The sequence below is a fragment of the Cetorhinus maximus genome, chromosome 12 (genome assembly GCF_964194155.1).
Source record: "Cetorhinus maximus chromosome 12, sCetMax3.hap1.1, whole genome shotgun sequence".
Classification (NCBI taxonomy): Eukaryota; Metazoa; Chordata; class Chondrichthyes; order Lamniformes; family Cetorhinidae; genus Cetorhinus; species Cetorhinus maximus.
Genome location: NC_135890.1, coordinates 19,594,827 through 19,609,092, shown reverse-complemented (window position 1 = coordinate 19,609,092; position 14,266 = coordinate 19,594,827). Strand labels below are relative to the sequence as shown.

Genomic DNA, 14,266 nt, shown 5'->3' with positions numbered 1-14,266 from the left:
CTCCAAAGGCTATTAACCTTCATCACTGCATATGTCACAACAGTTAAAGTCAAAAAGTGCCATCTGGTTACTGACTTGCTAATGTGGGCTTGTCTCACTGGAAAAAGCTGTTAAATCAGTCGGTACAGAAGTACTGTGCTTCTCTAGACAAGGTCCACATAAGTCAGGGACCTATGACAAAGTGTTAGTGTGGTTCAAGTTACATTTTTTGATCCTGCATGCATTATACTATCTACCTTCTCCTTATATATCTTCATTCTTCTAACACCATTCTCCAATTTAAAAGCCTGATGGGCAAGCAGTTTGCTCAAAGCCTCACTGCCAATGGTACTTTTACCAGCATAGGTAACGGAACCGCTTTCAATTACCCATGAGCCTCCACTGAGGGAAAAATTGCCCATTAGAAAAAAGAACTTGTACTTACTGAGTGCCTTTCACAATCTCAGGGCAACCCAATGTGCTTTACAGCCAAATAAGAAGTTGCGAAGGGTATTTACTGTTGCAATGTAGGAAATATAGCAATTTGTACCCAGCAAGGTCCCACAAGCAGCAATGAGATTAATGATCAGGTTATTTTTAAAGGTATTGTTTAGGGATAAATATTGGTCAGGACACTGTGGTGAACTTCCCTGTTCTTCAAAATAGTGCTGTGGAATCCACCGGGGCAGACGGGCTTTGATTTCACAGTTCATCTGAAAAGCCAATGAAATGTCCATTGAAGATCAGAAACTCATTGTGCTGAGGGTACACACATTTTGCCAATTAGTGGAACAGCATGATGATACAACAAACTAACATACCATCTGTCTCTCTTGAACCACAAAAAAGGAGCTTAATGAATATTTTTTTTAACGCTTTAAGTTTTACCAAAAAATCCCAGCTTAACCAATGGTCAATTTGGAAAAGCACCACCTGGTGCAGCATTGCACCAGTAAGCCTAGGATTTGACCCTTGCTCTGTGTAGTATAAGCTAACCTAAGCTTAGATGCTGCATTAGCCTCAAAGCTCATAAATGGGGTCGGGATAGATATGGTGAAAAAAAAAAGGTCCTCTGCAGATTTCTGTCCGCTAACCACTTCTGGAAAGTGTGAACATGCCAAATGAGAACAGGACTACCCAGCTGCAGTTGAATAGCCGACCAACACTATAGAAGCTCATGCAAGAAGAATGATCACTTGACTGAGATACAAGAGACTGCCAGCCCCTGCAGCAAGAGTTGATATCTTCAGCAAAAGAGAAAGGCAAGGAAAATAAAAGAAAAGAGCCAGATCATGAAACAGATCAAATCCTGCTCCTTAAACTCTGAATTCCAACTAAGTTTAATTCCAAGTTATGGAAGAAGTTCTTTATTTAGTTTGAGAAATTGATGATGGAGGCTGCCTAATTTTGAATTAATCTTACTAATGGGATATTAATAATTTATGCCCATTAGCATCACCATTATAATTCAACCCAGTTATAAAATAAAATTTAAAAAGAAAACCATTTAGACTTGTTAAGAGAATATTGCTCAGGTTCGTATGGATTACAACTTTCCCTTGTTGGAGAATAACTGTCGGTGAATGTCAGACACTGGGATGAAAAGGGTTAATCAGAACATCAGGAGAGATTCAATGGGGTAAAGTCACGTTGTGACAAGTCATGCCTGAAATTCATGGACCTCTCTTAAGCTCTTATGACCATCATTGCTATAAGCTCTCAGCCATTTTAAAGATTCCAACTTGCATGAGGTATTTTTTATAATTTTCTATATTTGAATTAGTTTCGTTATGCCTTTTCACTGCTGCACTGCCGCTGCAGTTGGATCTCCATTTTGAAATAAGTATTTTCTCCTGTCTCCAGGCTTTAATTGTGGCTATGTGGCAGGAGGAGGTGTTGTAGTAGGGCAAAGAGAGCTAATAATCAAGGATAAAAATATGGTAACAGGATCAAAAGGCCTGATTTGAAATCTCATTTCAGAAAAGACTTGCATTGCTATAGCGTCTGTCACAGCCTCAGGAGATCCTAAAGTGCTTTACAGCCAATGAAGCACTTTTTGAAGTGTAGTCATAGAAAGGAATAGTGTGTAATAGAATAGAATGATTAAAGCACAGAAGGAGGCTATTCATCTAGTTGAGTCCGTGCCAGTTCTCTGCAAAAGCAACTTAGCTAGTCCCACTCTCCTGCCCTTTTCCTGTAACCCCACAATTTCTTTTCCCTTCAGATAATTATCTAATTTTCTTTTCAAACCAAAATTGAATCTGCCTCCATCACACTCTCAGGCAGTGCATTTCAGATCCTTACTACTCACTGCAAAAGAGTTTTGCATGCTGATTTTGGTTCTTTTGCCAACCACCTGAAATTAATATCCTCCGATTTTTGACCCTTTTGCCGAAAGGAACAGCTTCTCTATCTAGTCTGATTTTGAACACCTCTATCAAATCTCCTCTCAACCTTCTCTTCTAAGGAGAAAACTTAGTGTCTCCAATCTATTCAGATAACTCAAGTTCCTCATCTCTGGGACCATTCTTGTGAATCTTTTCTGCGCTCTCTCTAATGCCTTCACGTCCTTCCTAAAAGTGTGTTGCTCACAAGTGGACACAATACTCCAGTTGAGGGCCAACCAGTGTTTTATAAAGGATCATTGCAATTTCCTTGGCTTTATACTCTATGTCTAGATTTATAAAACCCAAGATCCCATATGCCTTTTAAACCACTTCTTCAACCTGTTCAGCCACCTTCAACGATTTGTGCACATATAAGCTCAGGTCTCTGTTCCTGTACCACCTCCAGTTTAGATTGACTCTCCTCGTCCTTCCTACCAAAAAGTCATCCTGCCCCATTTCCGCTCCTTACTCTGTCACCCTGTTCCTCTTTTTTAATATATTCGTTCATGTGGGCATCGCTAGCTGGGCCAGCATTTATTGCTCATTGCTAATTGCCCTTGAGAACTGACTTGGTTTGACATGGCTTGCTAGGCCATTTTGGAGGGCATTTATTTTTTGAGATAGTCAGCCGTATTGCTGTGGAGTCACATGTAGGTCAGGTAAGGCCAGCAGATTTCCTTCCCTAAAGGACATTAGTGAACCAGATGGGTTTTTATGACAATTGACCGTGGTTTCATGGTCATCATAAGACTTATAATTCCAGATTTTTAAAAAATTGAATTCAAATTCACCACCTGCTGTGGTGAGATTCGAACCCAGGTCCCCAGAGCATCACCCTGAGTATCTGGAGTAATAGTCTGGTGACAATACCACTACACCACTGCCTCCCCTGTTACTTGCTCAGTTACCCTCTCCCCATAACCGTTCCTTACTCCATCACCCTCTCCCATTCTTGCTCCTCACTCTGTCACCCTTTCTCCATTCCCACTCTTTAGCCACTCACCCTGCTCCTTATTCCAACTTACTGCACTACTCCTGCTCTTTAAAGGTTCCAATTCTTCAAAACACCACCACTGGCATCCTGGCCCACATGAAATTGAATTTGTCTTTAACCCTCATGAACTCCAATTGTTATTGTGCTTCAACACATCAAATCCAAAGTCCTCATCCTCACTTACACATTCCTCCATGGTTTCACCCATTCTTCTCTTCTTTAATCTGTTTTGCAATTTTTCTTGGGTATCTTTTAAATCACTGCTTCTTTTGGTACTAAGCCTCTGTGTCAAGTTTTCCCTCAGGCATAACACAGGTCAGGACAGGGCAAGGCTCACTCCAAGGTACTCCATACTAATCTTCATTCTGCCTTGTCTGAATGACATGGAATTTAGTACTGTGAACTCAAACTCACTTAGGAAATAATTTAAGAATGCCTTGAGCTCAATTCACAAAGGACAATTTTGCTAACAAATAGCTCCAGTTCCAAAGAAGAGTCATATTGGACTCAAAACGTTAACTATGTTTCTTGCTCCACAGATGCTGTCTGACCTGCTGAGATTTTCCAGCACTTTTATACTAAGAACAATAGTTCCAGTCCATCAGTTGGATCCTTGCACTAAAAACAATAGTTCCAGTCCTTCAGTTAGATCCTTATACTAAAAACAATAGTTCCAGTCCATCAGTTGGATCCAATCCCTAGTTCTACAGTCAAAAGGTCAGTATATTAACCCAATGAGCCATCCAGCCCTTCATTATTTTCTCATTCAATGGCAATCAATCTGCATTGACAAGAGAAGTTACAAAAACTTTCAGAAAGTGTTTGCCAATTTAGCTTTGGACCTTATTTCCTTATCCGGCTGCCTCATTTACACTGCATTATATTTGCTGTATTTGTTTTTATCATACAGCTTGATTGATAATATGCCTGCTGTGTAACTGATGTGTTCAAATCTCTGCCATGTTCTACAGCTCAATTTACTTCTTCTTATCCATCTGTTGATTTTCATATATGCAAACATTCACTGAATATTTGAAAGAAGAGTGAAAAATGATTGCTCTCTTTCTACTACTGTGAGGGGCACTGTAGGAGTAGGCCACTAATTAAGATAGTCAAGATATGGAATATATGGCTAGAAAGGATGTAGCTCAATTGAAATTACTTCCCTAACCCCCTCCCCACGTCCACACCTTCCTCTCCTTTTTTAAGATCTCCTCAAAACCCACTTTTCCGCTGAAGCGTTTGGTCGCCTCATTGTCATATTCCCTTCTTTAGTTTACATCAGTTTTTTTTTTAAATTACGCTTCTAAAGAGCTTCGATATGTTTTCCTATATTAAAGGTGCTATATCAATGAAAATTGCTTCTGCATTGCAAGTTAGGGGGGAAAGGTCAGCAAGTAATGTATCAACAATCAGCACTAGGTCATTTCAAGGCCACTGATTTGCCAGACATCTCGGTAGTTCTTTTTTTTTAATTCATTCATGGAATGTGGTGTCGCTGGCTAGCCAGCATTTTATTGCCCATCCCAAATTGCCCTTGTTCAGAGGGCATTTAAGAGTCAACCACATTGCTGTGGGTCTGGAGTCACACATAAGCCTGACCAGTTAAGGACGGCAGATTTCCTTCCCCAAAGGGCATTAGTGAACCAGGTGGGTTTTTACAACAATCGACAATGGTTTCTTGGTCATCATTAGACTTTTAATTCCAGATTTTTTTATTGAATTTAAATTCCACCATCTGCCATTGTGGGATTCGAACCCAGGTCCCCAGCGCATTACTCTGGGTCCCTGGATTACTAGTCTAGTGACAATACCTCCCCCATGTTTGATGTGTGCACAAGTGAATTTAGCCCAAGCAGCTTAGTGTTAAAAATCTGATAGTCCACAATTCTCTATACTGTGCTATGAAATAGCCTGGAGGTAATCATTTATCGTAATTACTTACATTTCATGATTTACATGGCTGGCTTTGAAAGGAGGGAGAAAAAAAAATCATATTGTACGAAAATTGAGCTAAGTAAGCGTTTTGCCTCTGACCTGCAAATTACAGAATATTCCCCATGTACCAGTGATGAGAGCTGGTGCTTTTCCATTCTTTACATTACAGGCACGTAATACTATTGAGATACCATAGATAAAGGAATCTGCCACTGTGATTAACCCAATCTCAGCGAGCAAAGTTAATCAGGAATGATCTTTAAAAAAAATTGGCATCTAACTCTTTTAAAAAGACTAAAAAAAATGACTAGATTTATTTAAGAGCTCCAGAATTGAATTATAAAACACATCTGTGCTTATTCCAGGGATGAAACTAAAATCACAGGCATACCCTTGGGTGCTATTGGCCTCAGATGACCCTCTCTAGCTTTCAGAGTCTGAGTAGCAGTGACAATCCCTATCACTTTCCGCTGTTTCTCACTGACTGCTTTGTAATTTGTCTACCCAGAGATTGAGATGTGTGCAACAGTTTCATTTCTAGAAACTCCTGGGAAGTGCAGTTGTCACTTTGGTAAGTTTTCTGAGGTGAGTGGGGCGGCGAATGGGTGCGAGACAAGACTATTACACGCTGTCTTCAAGCCCAAACTCTCACTAGTCCTGTGTTCAGCAGTTCCAGGCAGGGTGTGCCTAAACAGGCATTAAGTCTGACTCAGTCCGAATACTACCACTGATACAGGTAAATGGACCAAATTCATAATACAGCCAGCCATTTGCACAATTAACTGTAATTAACTTTAATTTAATTCTTAAGGTCCTTTTTAATCCCTTCATCTGATTGCAATGCAGCAACAGAATTTGTACAGATTGGCTTAGATGAAGTAGAGTGGGAGGAGGCTCATGTGGAACATAAACACCGAAAGAGACTAGTTGGGCTGAATGGCCTGTTTCTCTGTGGTACAAATTCTATCTAATCTGGAATTCAATTAACAGGGTGTAAATTAATTTTAAGAAAGGAAATAGTTGGATCTAAAAGGAAATATAAAACACTTGTAAAATAAAACAGTTCCAACATATTACAGCAGAGTGGAGGTACGTACACATGTCTCTGAACTCCCTAATCTTACCTGTGATCAGTGAAGGTTACTGCAATATTCTTTGATCAGCAATCAAACAGGAAAATCTGAAACCTTCCTCTCATTGTACAATGGCAGTGAGTGAATGTGCTGGCATTCATATAACAATTGCACTTACGCTGCATTTCATATCTTAAAGTACTTTATACACAATAACTTTTGAAGAAAAGTTATAAACTAAGCAGACAAAAAGAACAGTTAATCAGCATTCACAAAGTCACAAAACAACTTGCATTTATATAGTGCCTTTAAAGTAGTAAATGTCCCATGTTTCGCAGAAGACCTCAGAAGCTGAAGGCATGGTGGCCAATTGTAGAAACAGATAAAATCAAGGATGTGCAAGGGGGCAGAATTGGGGGAGCCCAGAGATTGTTAAAGGCTTTGGGGCTGGAGCAGGTTACAAAGATAGAAAGTGGTGATGTTATGAAGGGATTTGAAAACAAATATGAGCATCTTAAAATTGAGGTGTTGCTCAACTGTAAACCAATGTAGATCAGCGAGCACAGGGGTGATATTAAACGAGGCTTGGTGCGAGTTAAGACACAAGTACATATGATCAAGTTGCACAGGTAGCAATCAGATGAATTATCAGCCTTTTATTTGCTGGCATTGGCCATGAGAACTGCTCGCTGTTTTCCCCAATTGTAGAATGGGATTTTTGAAATCTACCTGAACTCCCAGAGCAGGCACGCAGGTCTTTTAATTTAACACTTCATTCCACAAAATGGAAAGGGTACCTGCTCTATTACAATTTCACATTAGCAAAGCCTAGTGCAAATTCACTGTGTGGCAAGCAGCTTGGTCCGTTATAGCCCTATAGATTGTGAATGAATAGGATGTTGTAGTGTAAGGTAAGCATCAATTGCTTTCCATTGTGTGGTATTGTAATGGGATTGGCATGATGAGTTGAATGGTCTCCTTCTGTGCTGCATCATTCTATGATTGTGTGAAATTGCGCTGCAAGTCCCAACCAAATAATCTGGATGAGCTGCTGGCGCATGGTGCGCCTCCACAGGTCCATCTGCCTTGCTGTCAGCAATTCTAGCGTCAAGCCTACCCATTCACTACAGATCAATTTCAGCTGGGGTGCCTATATATGCACACATATGCAAGGGACCTAATGCGAGTTCAGGTAGCAGCAAAGGAAACAGGACGTCAGCTGCCAAAACTGTGTCTTTTTGTTCTCATTTTACACCCATGAAATGGAGCACCAAGGTTCAATTTCTACCCCATGACAACCCCCCCTTGCTCTCTTTGAGGGTGCTGCAAGACTGCATTTTCACTGTGCTTCCTAGCATCATTACTGTAAACCCGCAAAATATACAGGGTATGCAATTTTCCTCACAAATAAAACTCCTATTCACTGCAACTAAAATGAAGTGGTGGTACTTCTCAGTGAAGGAAGCTTGCAGTCTTATATCAGCTCACAAATATATTGATGCGCATTACTGAATTTAACAACAGACACGGTTACGTTTCGAAGATACAACTGTCAAAGCCTGAGATGACATTGATAAGATGCTTCAGATTCATGATTGTAGCTTAAGTCTTTGAAACCTCTTCAACTATCACCCTGTCAAGAGTGTGCTACCATAAGCGTATTAGCAGTTTCCAAAGATGGGCTTATTCCTGGTTTCTCTGTTCCCTCAGTAGGAACACTACTTCTTTGATGGAGGTATGGCTCCATTCATCTCTCAAAAATTATAATGTTCAGTAACTGCTCAGCAGCTTTTAAACCATTTTGCAAACAAAAGAGTGTCCACAATACTGTATAGGTTGGCATTCTCGCATCAGAGGGCACATTGGTACAGGAAGTAGAAAATCAACACCGTTGTCAGCAGAAATCACACTCCTGAAGTTGGGTACATAGCAGAGTGAACTTGGCTCTGCCACTGCTGGGAATGTTTGAAGCAGACAGTGGGAGGAAAAATGGAGAAGTGTACCAACATAATTTATCTTGATTAACATAGGTGGATACATCTTAGTGGCAAAGCAACAAAATAAAATGGTTTCTAGCTCAAATGTGACCAGCTTGTGATGAAATGGATTTCTTGATTTGCTGCCCTGTAGGGAAGGGAAGGAACATAGAAGATTTGCTTAAATGTATTCAAGGTACCTGGCACGCCTTCGCTATTCCCTGCTAACACTTGAAAACAAATATGAACAATGTAAAACTTGGCTTCTCGTGAGTTTCTGTGGACAGTGACTTCGCATGAAGTGAGATTATTGAGGACTGAGGGATTTGTATTGTGAGGCTCTAAGGTCAGCTGAGTATGAACAGCTGCCTCTGTTATTCAGAGTTAAGAAATACTCTCGAGTGATGGGATACTGAAATGTATTACATAATCCCATCATTGGAGCCTAGCAAAAGGTTTCACTTATTAATCAGACACCCAGGATACCATTCACTTTCGATCAGTGCACAGCAAGAATGCTAACATTTTCTGAATGCCGTTCTTTTTAAATGCAAAGTAGCTTTTCATCGGTTGTCCAAAAAACAAAATGCAATTCCTTGCATTTATGCAGTATCTCAGGTTGATTAAACGTACAGCTATGGCTGGGTGTGTTAAACCAAGGGTGGATTGTACATTGTACCATGAGCATAGTGATAAGCACAGACATTTGTAAAGTTTTGGAAAAGTTTAACTTGTTTTTCAAAAGAAAAAAATGTTCCCATTCAGTTCCTACCTTTTCCCGTTTCAGCTTCGCTGGCTCCTCGACTGACAGGAGTGCTTTGTAGTAGGAACTCCGCTCTGCAGTAAAGTGGACCTTTGAGAGAGAGTTCTCCACGAGGGCGACGGAAAGGTTGACTCCATCTATATGCAGCCAGCCAATGAAATTACCGGCTTTATCCATGCTTTCCACTTCTACCTCCACCTAAAATTGGAATAAAAATTTAGTATTTTATTGAACCGATTTATAGAAACCTCAAGTTCTTAATCAAAAGCCGAATCCTTCTTTAAAAATGCCCAAGTCACAATTGCTACAATAGAAAACAGAAGTGTATTAAGTACAAAACAGAACTGTTTGTGCCTAAAGGCAGTTATTTGTTCTTAGAATGCAGGTGACATGAGAAGACAGTTTATATTGCTCATTCCTAGTTGCCGTGAGGGCATTAAGAGTCAAATAGGTAGTGGGGGACTGGACTCACCATGTAGACCAACAACAACTTATTTATATAGCATCTTTAATAGAATGAAACACCCCCAAGGTGCTTCACAAAGTATGACACTGAGCTACATGAGGAGATATTAGGTCAGATGACCAAAAACTTGGGCAAAGAGGTAGGTTTTAAGAAGTATCTTAAAGGAGGAAAGTGAGGTAGTGGGGGTGAGGTGTAGGGTGGGAATTCTGGAGCTGGAAACACGGCCACCATTGGTAGAGTAATTATGATTGTGAATGCACAAGAGGAGTTACATTAGCTATTTTCCAATCTAATGGAACCATCCTGGAATCTAGGAAATTTTGGAAAATTAGAACCAATGCATGAACTATCTCACTAGCCACTTCTTTTAAGACCCTGGGATGAAGTCCATCAGGACCTGGGGACTTAGCAAATTGTTGGAACTGCGGGTTGCCAAATACCACTTTCCTGGTGATTGTACTTATTCAGAGTTTCCTAACTCCCTTTCAATTCCTGATTTACAGCTATTTCTGCGATGTTTCTTGTATCCTTTATAGCGAAGACCAAGGCAAAGTACCTAATCAATTCATCTGCCATCTCCTTATTTTCCATTATTAACTCCCCAAACTCACTTTCTATAGGACCAACGCTCACCTTGTTAACTCTTTTTTTTAAAATACCTATAGAAACTCTTACAGCTAACATTTTCTTGTACTCTAATTTTTCCCTCCTTATTAATCCTTTAGTAATTATTTGCTGCTTTTTATATTCTGTCCAATCTTCTGAACTGCCACCCATCTTTGCGCAATTATATGCTTTTTCTTTAAGTTCGATACTATCTTTAACTTTTTTAGTTAACCACGAAAGGTGGATCCTCCCCTTGGAATCCTCCTTTCTTGTTGGCATGTATCTATTCTGTATATTCCGAAATATCCCCTTGAATGTCTGCCATTGCATTTCTATTGACCTGTCCCTTAACTGAAATTGCCAGTTCACTTTCGCTAGCTCTTCTTTCATGCCCTTGTAATTGCCCTCATTGAAGTTTAAAACGCTAGTAATAGAACCACTCTTTTCTTCCCCAAACTGATGATCACTGCTACCTAGGAGCGCCTTCACTATGAGGTCATTAATTTATCCTATCCCATTGCACAATACCAGAGCTAGTCTAGCCTGTTCCCTGGTTAGCTCCACAGCATGCTGATCTAAACAAATTATCCCAAAAGCATTTTATGAATTTGTCATCTACGCTACCTTTGCCATTTGGTTGTTCCAGTCAATATGTAGATTAAAATCCATGATAATCGCCGTACCTTCCTAACGAGCTCCTACTATTTGTTCTTAGATACCCCACCTTACTATGTGTTACTGTTAGAGGGCGTGTACACTATTCCCACAAGTGACTTCTTGCCTTTATCATTCCTCATCGCCACCTAAACCGCTTCTATATTCTGGTTTCCTGAACTTAGGTCATCCCTCTCTATTGTGTTAATATCATCCTTAATTAACAGAGCCACTCCTCCACCTTTTCTCAACCTCCTATCCTTTCTAAAGGTCACATAAAATTCAATATCCAGGTCCTAATTTATGCCATTCTGTAGTCATGTCTCTGTAATGGCTATCAGATCATACTAAGTTATTTCTATTTGCACCATCAGTTCATCTGTTTTGTTTCGAATGCTACGTGCATTCAGATACAGAGGCCTAAGATTTGTCCTTTTATTATTTTTGTAATCTCTAGCCTTATCTGTTGGTTTACTCTTAGACTTGTACTCTCTGTCCCTTCCTGTCAAGGTCTGTTTATCATTTCCCATATTAATACCTTCCACTCTTACCTTGTCTCTACTCTTTGATACACCACATCGTCTCGCATTTGATCCTTTGCCCCCAATTATTTAGTTTAAAACCCTTTCTACTTCCCTAGTTATGCAATTTGCAAGAACACTCATCCCAGCATGGTTCAGGTGTAGACCATCCCAACGGTACAGCCCTCACTTTCACCAGTACTGGTGCCAGTGCCCCCTTCTCCCACACCGGTCTTTGAGCCATGCATTCATCTCTCTAAATTTATTTGCCCTATGCGAATTTGCACGTGGCTCAGGTAATAATCCAGAGATTATTACCTTTGAGTTCTGCTTCTTAATTTGGTACCTAGCTCCTCATACTGGCTATGCAGAACCTCTTTCTTTGTCCTGCCTATGTCATTGGTACCTACATGGACAAGACAACTAGATCCTCCCCCTCCCACTGCAAGTTCCTCTCCAGCCCTGTGCAGATGTCCTGAACCCTGTCACCCAGCAAGCAACACAGCCTTCTGGACTCTTGCTCTTTGCTGCAGAGAACAGTGTCCAAAGCCCTGTCATGTCCCCTGCTATCACTACATTCCTGTTTGCTCCCCCCGCTCGAACGGCTTCCTGTACAATGGTGCCACATCCAGTCTGCTCATCCACTTTGCAGGCCTCGCTTTCATCCAACAGGTTGCAGGTTGTGTCAGAGTGGCTGGCTACAAAAGAATCATGCGCACTTCAGAAGTATTTCCATTGTATTTGATTCATTTTGACATGTTCAATGAGAAGTAATCACTTGCAATATAACTCTGAGTCTTTTATTTTTTGCAGCCTTGCAAAAATTAATTACATGGAATCACATAGAAACACGACATTCGGCCCAACCAGTCCATGCTGTGTTTAAGCTCCACTTGAAATTCCTCCCATCTTTCATCTAAATGTAGATTAGTTTTGTGTTGTGGAATTGTGTCCATTAGGAACTGGGTTAAAAGTGCTTCAAGCTGATTTTTTACATCCTCTCAGCCAGCCGCGACCTCAGTCCAGACTTATTTGCACTCAAGAGGTGAAGAGTGTTCCAGTATACCACATGATCCATGCCCTAAGTGTATATATTTTTTAATTGATTCTGCACAGGCAAATTCAGCAAAGAGAAATGACAAGGAGGAGTTAATGAGTCTGATGGCATAAGCAGAAGGAATTAACACCAATAGATATGATTGTTAATCTGAATGTGTCATCAACCGTTTCCTTTCCTGGTTTTGCATGGATTAATTTATGTCTCTTGCAGCATCAATATTCCTGACACACTTAAAGAGTGACTAAAATGCTTTTTTCAAAAAGAAAACAAAGTAAGTCTCCCTGCCCACTATCACTGCAAATTGTGCCAATTAGGTTTTAAAGTCAAAATGAACAACACATGAGTGTTGAGACAAGGTGGGGGTGGGCGTTGGGGGGGTGGGGGTGTGGAAGGAGCTGAAGAGTCAGACGAGGGCAAGTGAGTGGGGACGAGTGAGAGGGCGAATTAAAAGAATCAAGATCAAGTAAGGAAAGAGAGGGTGAGTGGTATAGGAAAAGAAAGTAAATACCTGTAGTGCATATTGAGCAAGAGGACATGCAAATGGCAAAAGGGAAGAGAGAGTGCATGAGTAGAGAGAATGAAAGGGAGTGGGAAAAGGAAAAAATGTAGGAGAAAAGGAATATATGAAGAGAAAACAGTGAGCAAAATAAAAATGTCAATGGTGATCAAGTTTAAGCCCATTCCCCAACTGATTCTATACAAAAAGAAGACATCAATCATGAAATATCTGCAGCGAGTTGTTAGGATCTGGAATGCACTGCCTAAGAGTATGGTGGAGGCAGATTCAATCAGGCTTTCAAAAGGGAATAGGATATCTATGTGAAGTGAAAGAAATTGTAGGGCTATGGCGGAAAAGATGGGAGAGTGGGACTAACATGGTTACTCTGGCAAAAAGGAGGGCACAGCAGGTCAAATGGCCTCCTGTGCTGTAACCATTCCACATGATGCAGAAAGCACAAATTTCACTACAACATCCACTAACCATTCCTCACTAAGTATTCACTAAGTACTCTTCTTTCTTACTCTTCCTTAGTTAACTGGAACTGAAATATAAATAGCTTTCAAAATTAAACTTCTTTCAAAAACAATATACATATTTCTCTTCCGACAGAAAGATTCAAGTTAAATCATTGTCTATTCCATTTAAAAAACACTTCTGTTAAAAAAAACAGTAAAATAGTAAGAATAAGCATTATTGCATAGTACATTGGATTCTAACAAATCTCCTTCTGAATTTACTATGTAGACAGTAATGGACAGAGAGAAATCCCACTGATCTCTTTAAATAAAATCCCCTTGAGCAGCATCATTCCCATCACATTCTCCAACAATGCAGTATTAGGTAAACAATCTATCAATCCAATCAAATACTTAGCAAACAGTATCAGAAGCCTCTTCAGTTTTAATAACATACTCTAATGGCTGGTTTCTCATCTCACTGACAGCTACCACTAAGTGCCTTGGTTCCAGAGAAAGGGCACAGGTAAGGGGAGATGGCAGTATGACACCTTTAACATTTTTCTTCATCCCCTGACATTACCGAGTTTTGATTCCAGGTTCTGATGAGATCCCTGAATGTTACAATGGTTGGTGAGGATCTACACCCACCCACTTTCCCATCATCTTGCCTGCCCCAATCAACACGTACAGACTCATTATGATAACTCCTTCTGAAAGGACCATTTTAAGAATGCTCAGTTCCCATGGAATCAGCTACCCAGAGCGCAACTGAGCAGCAACTCAACTATGGAAAAAGACCCAGGAATTGATGTTATTCATTCAATACATTTAAAATGAAAAAATACATTATATTTATTTTTTCTATATAATTATGTAATCAGTAAAGTGA

The 14,266-nt window shown here is 40.2% G+C and overlaps 1 protein-coding gene across 1 annotated transcript in view; it reads right to left on the bottom strand.

Moving 5' to 3' along the window:
* snd1 (staphylococcal nuclease and tudor domain containing 1) overlaps positions 1 to 14,266 on the bottom strand; it is a 913,627-nt gene that overhangs the window by 242,637 nt on the left and 656,724 nt on the right. Inside the window, exon 17 of the mRNA XM_078553113.1 lies at positions 9,120 to 9,308. Coding sequence (XP_078409239.1) covers positions 9,120 to 9,308 — 189 coding nt within the window. The remainder of the gene's footprint in view (positions 1 to 9,119; positions 9,309 to 14,266) is intronic.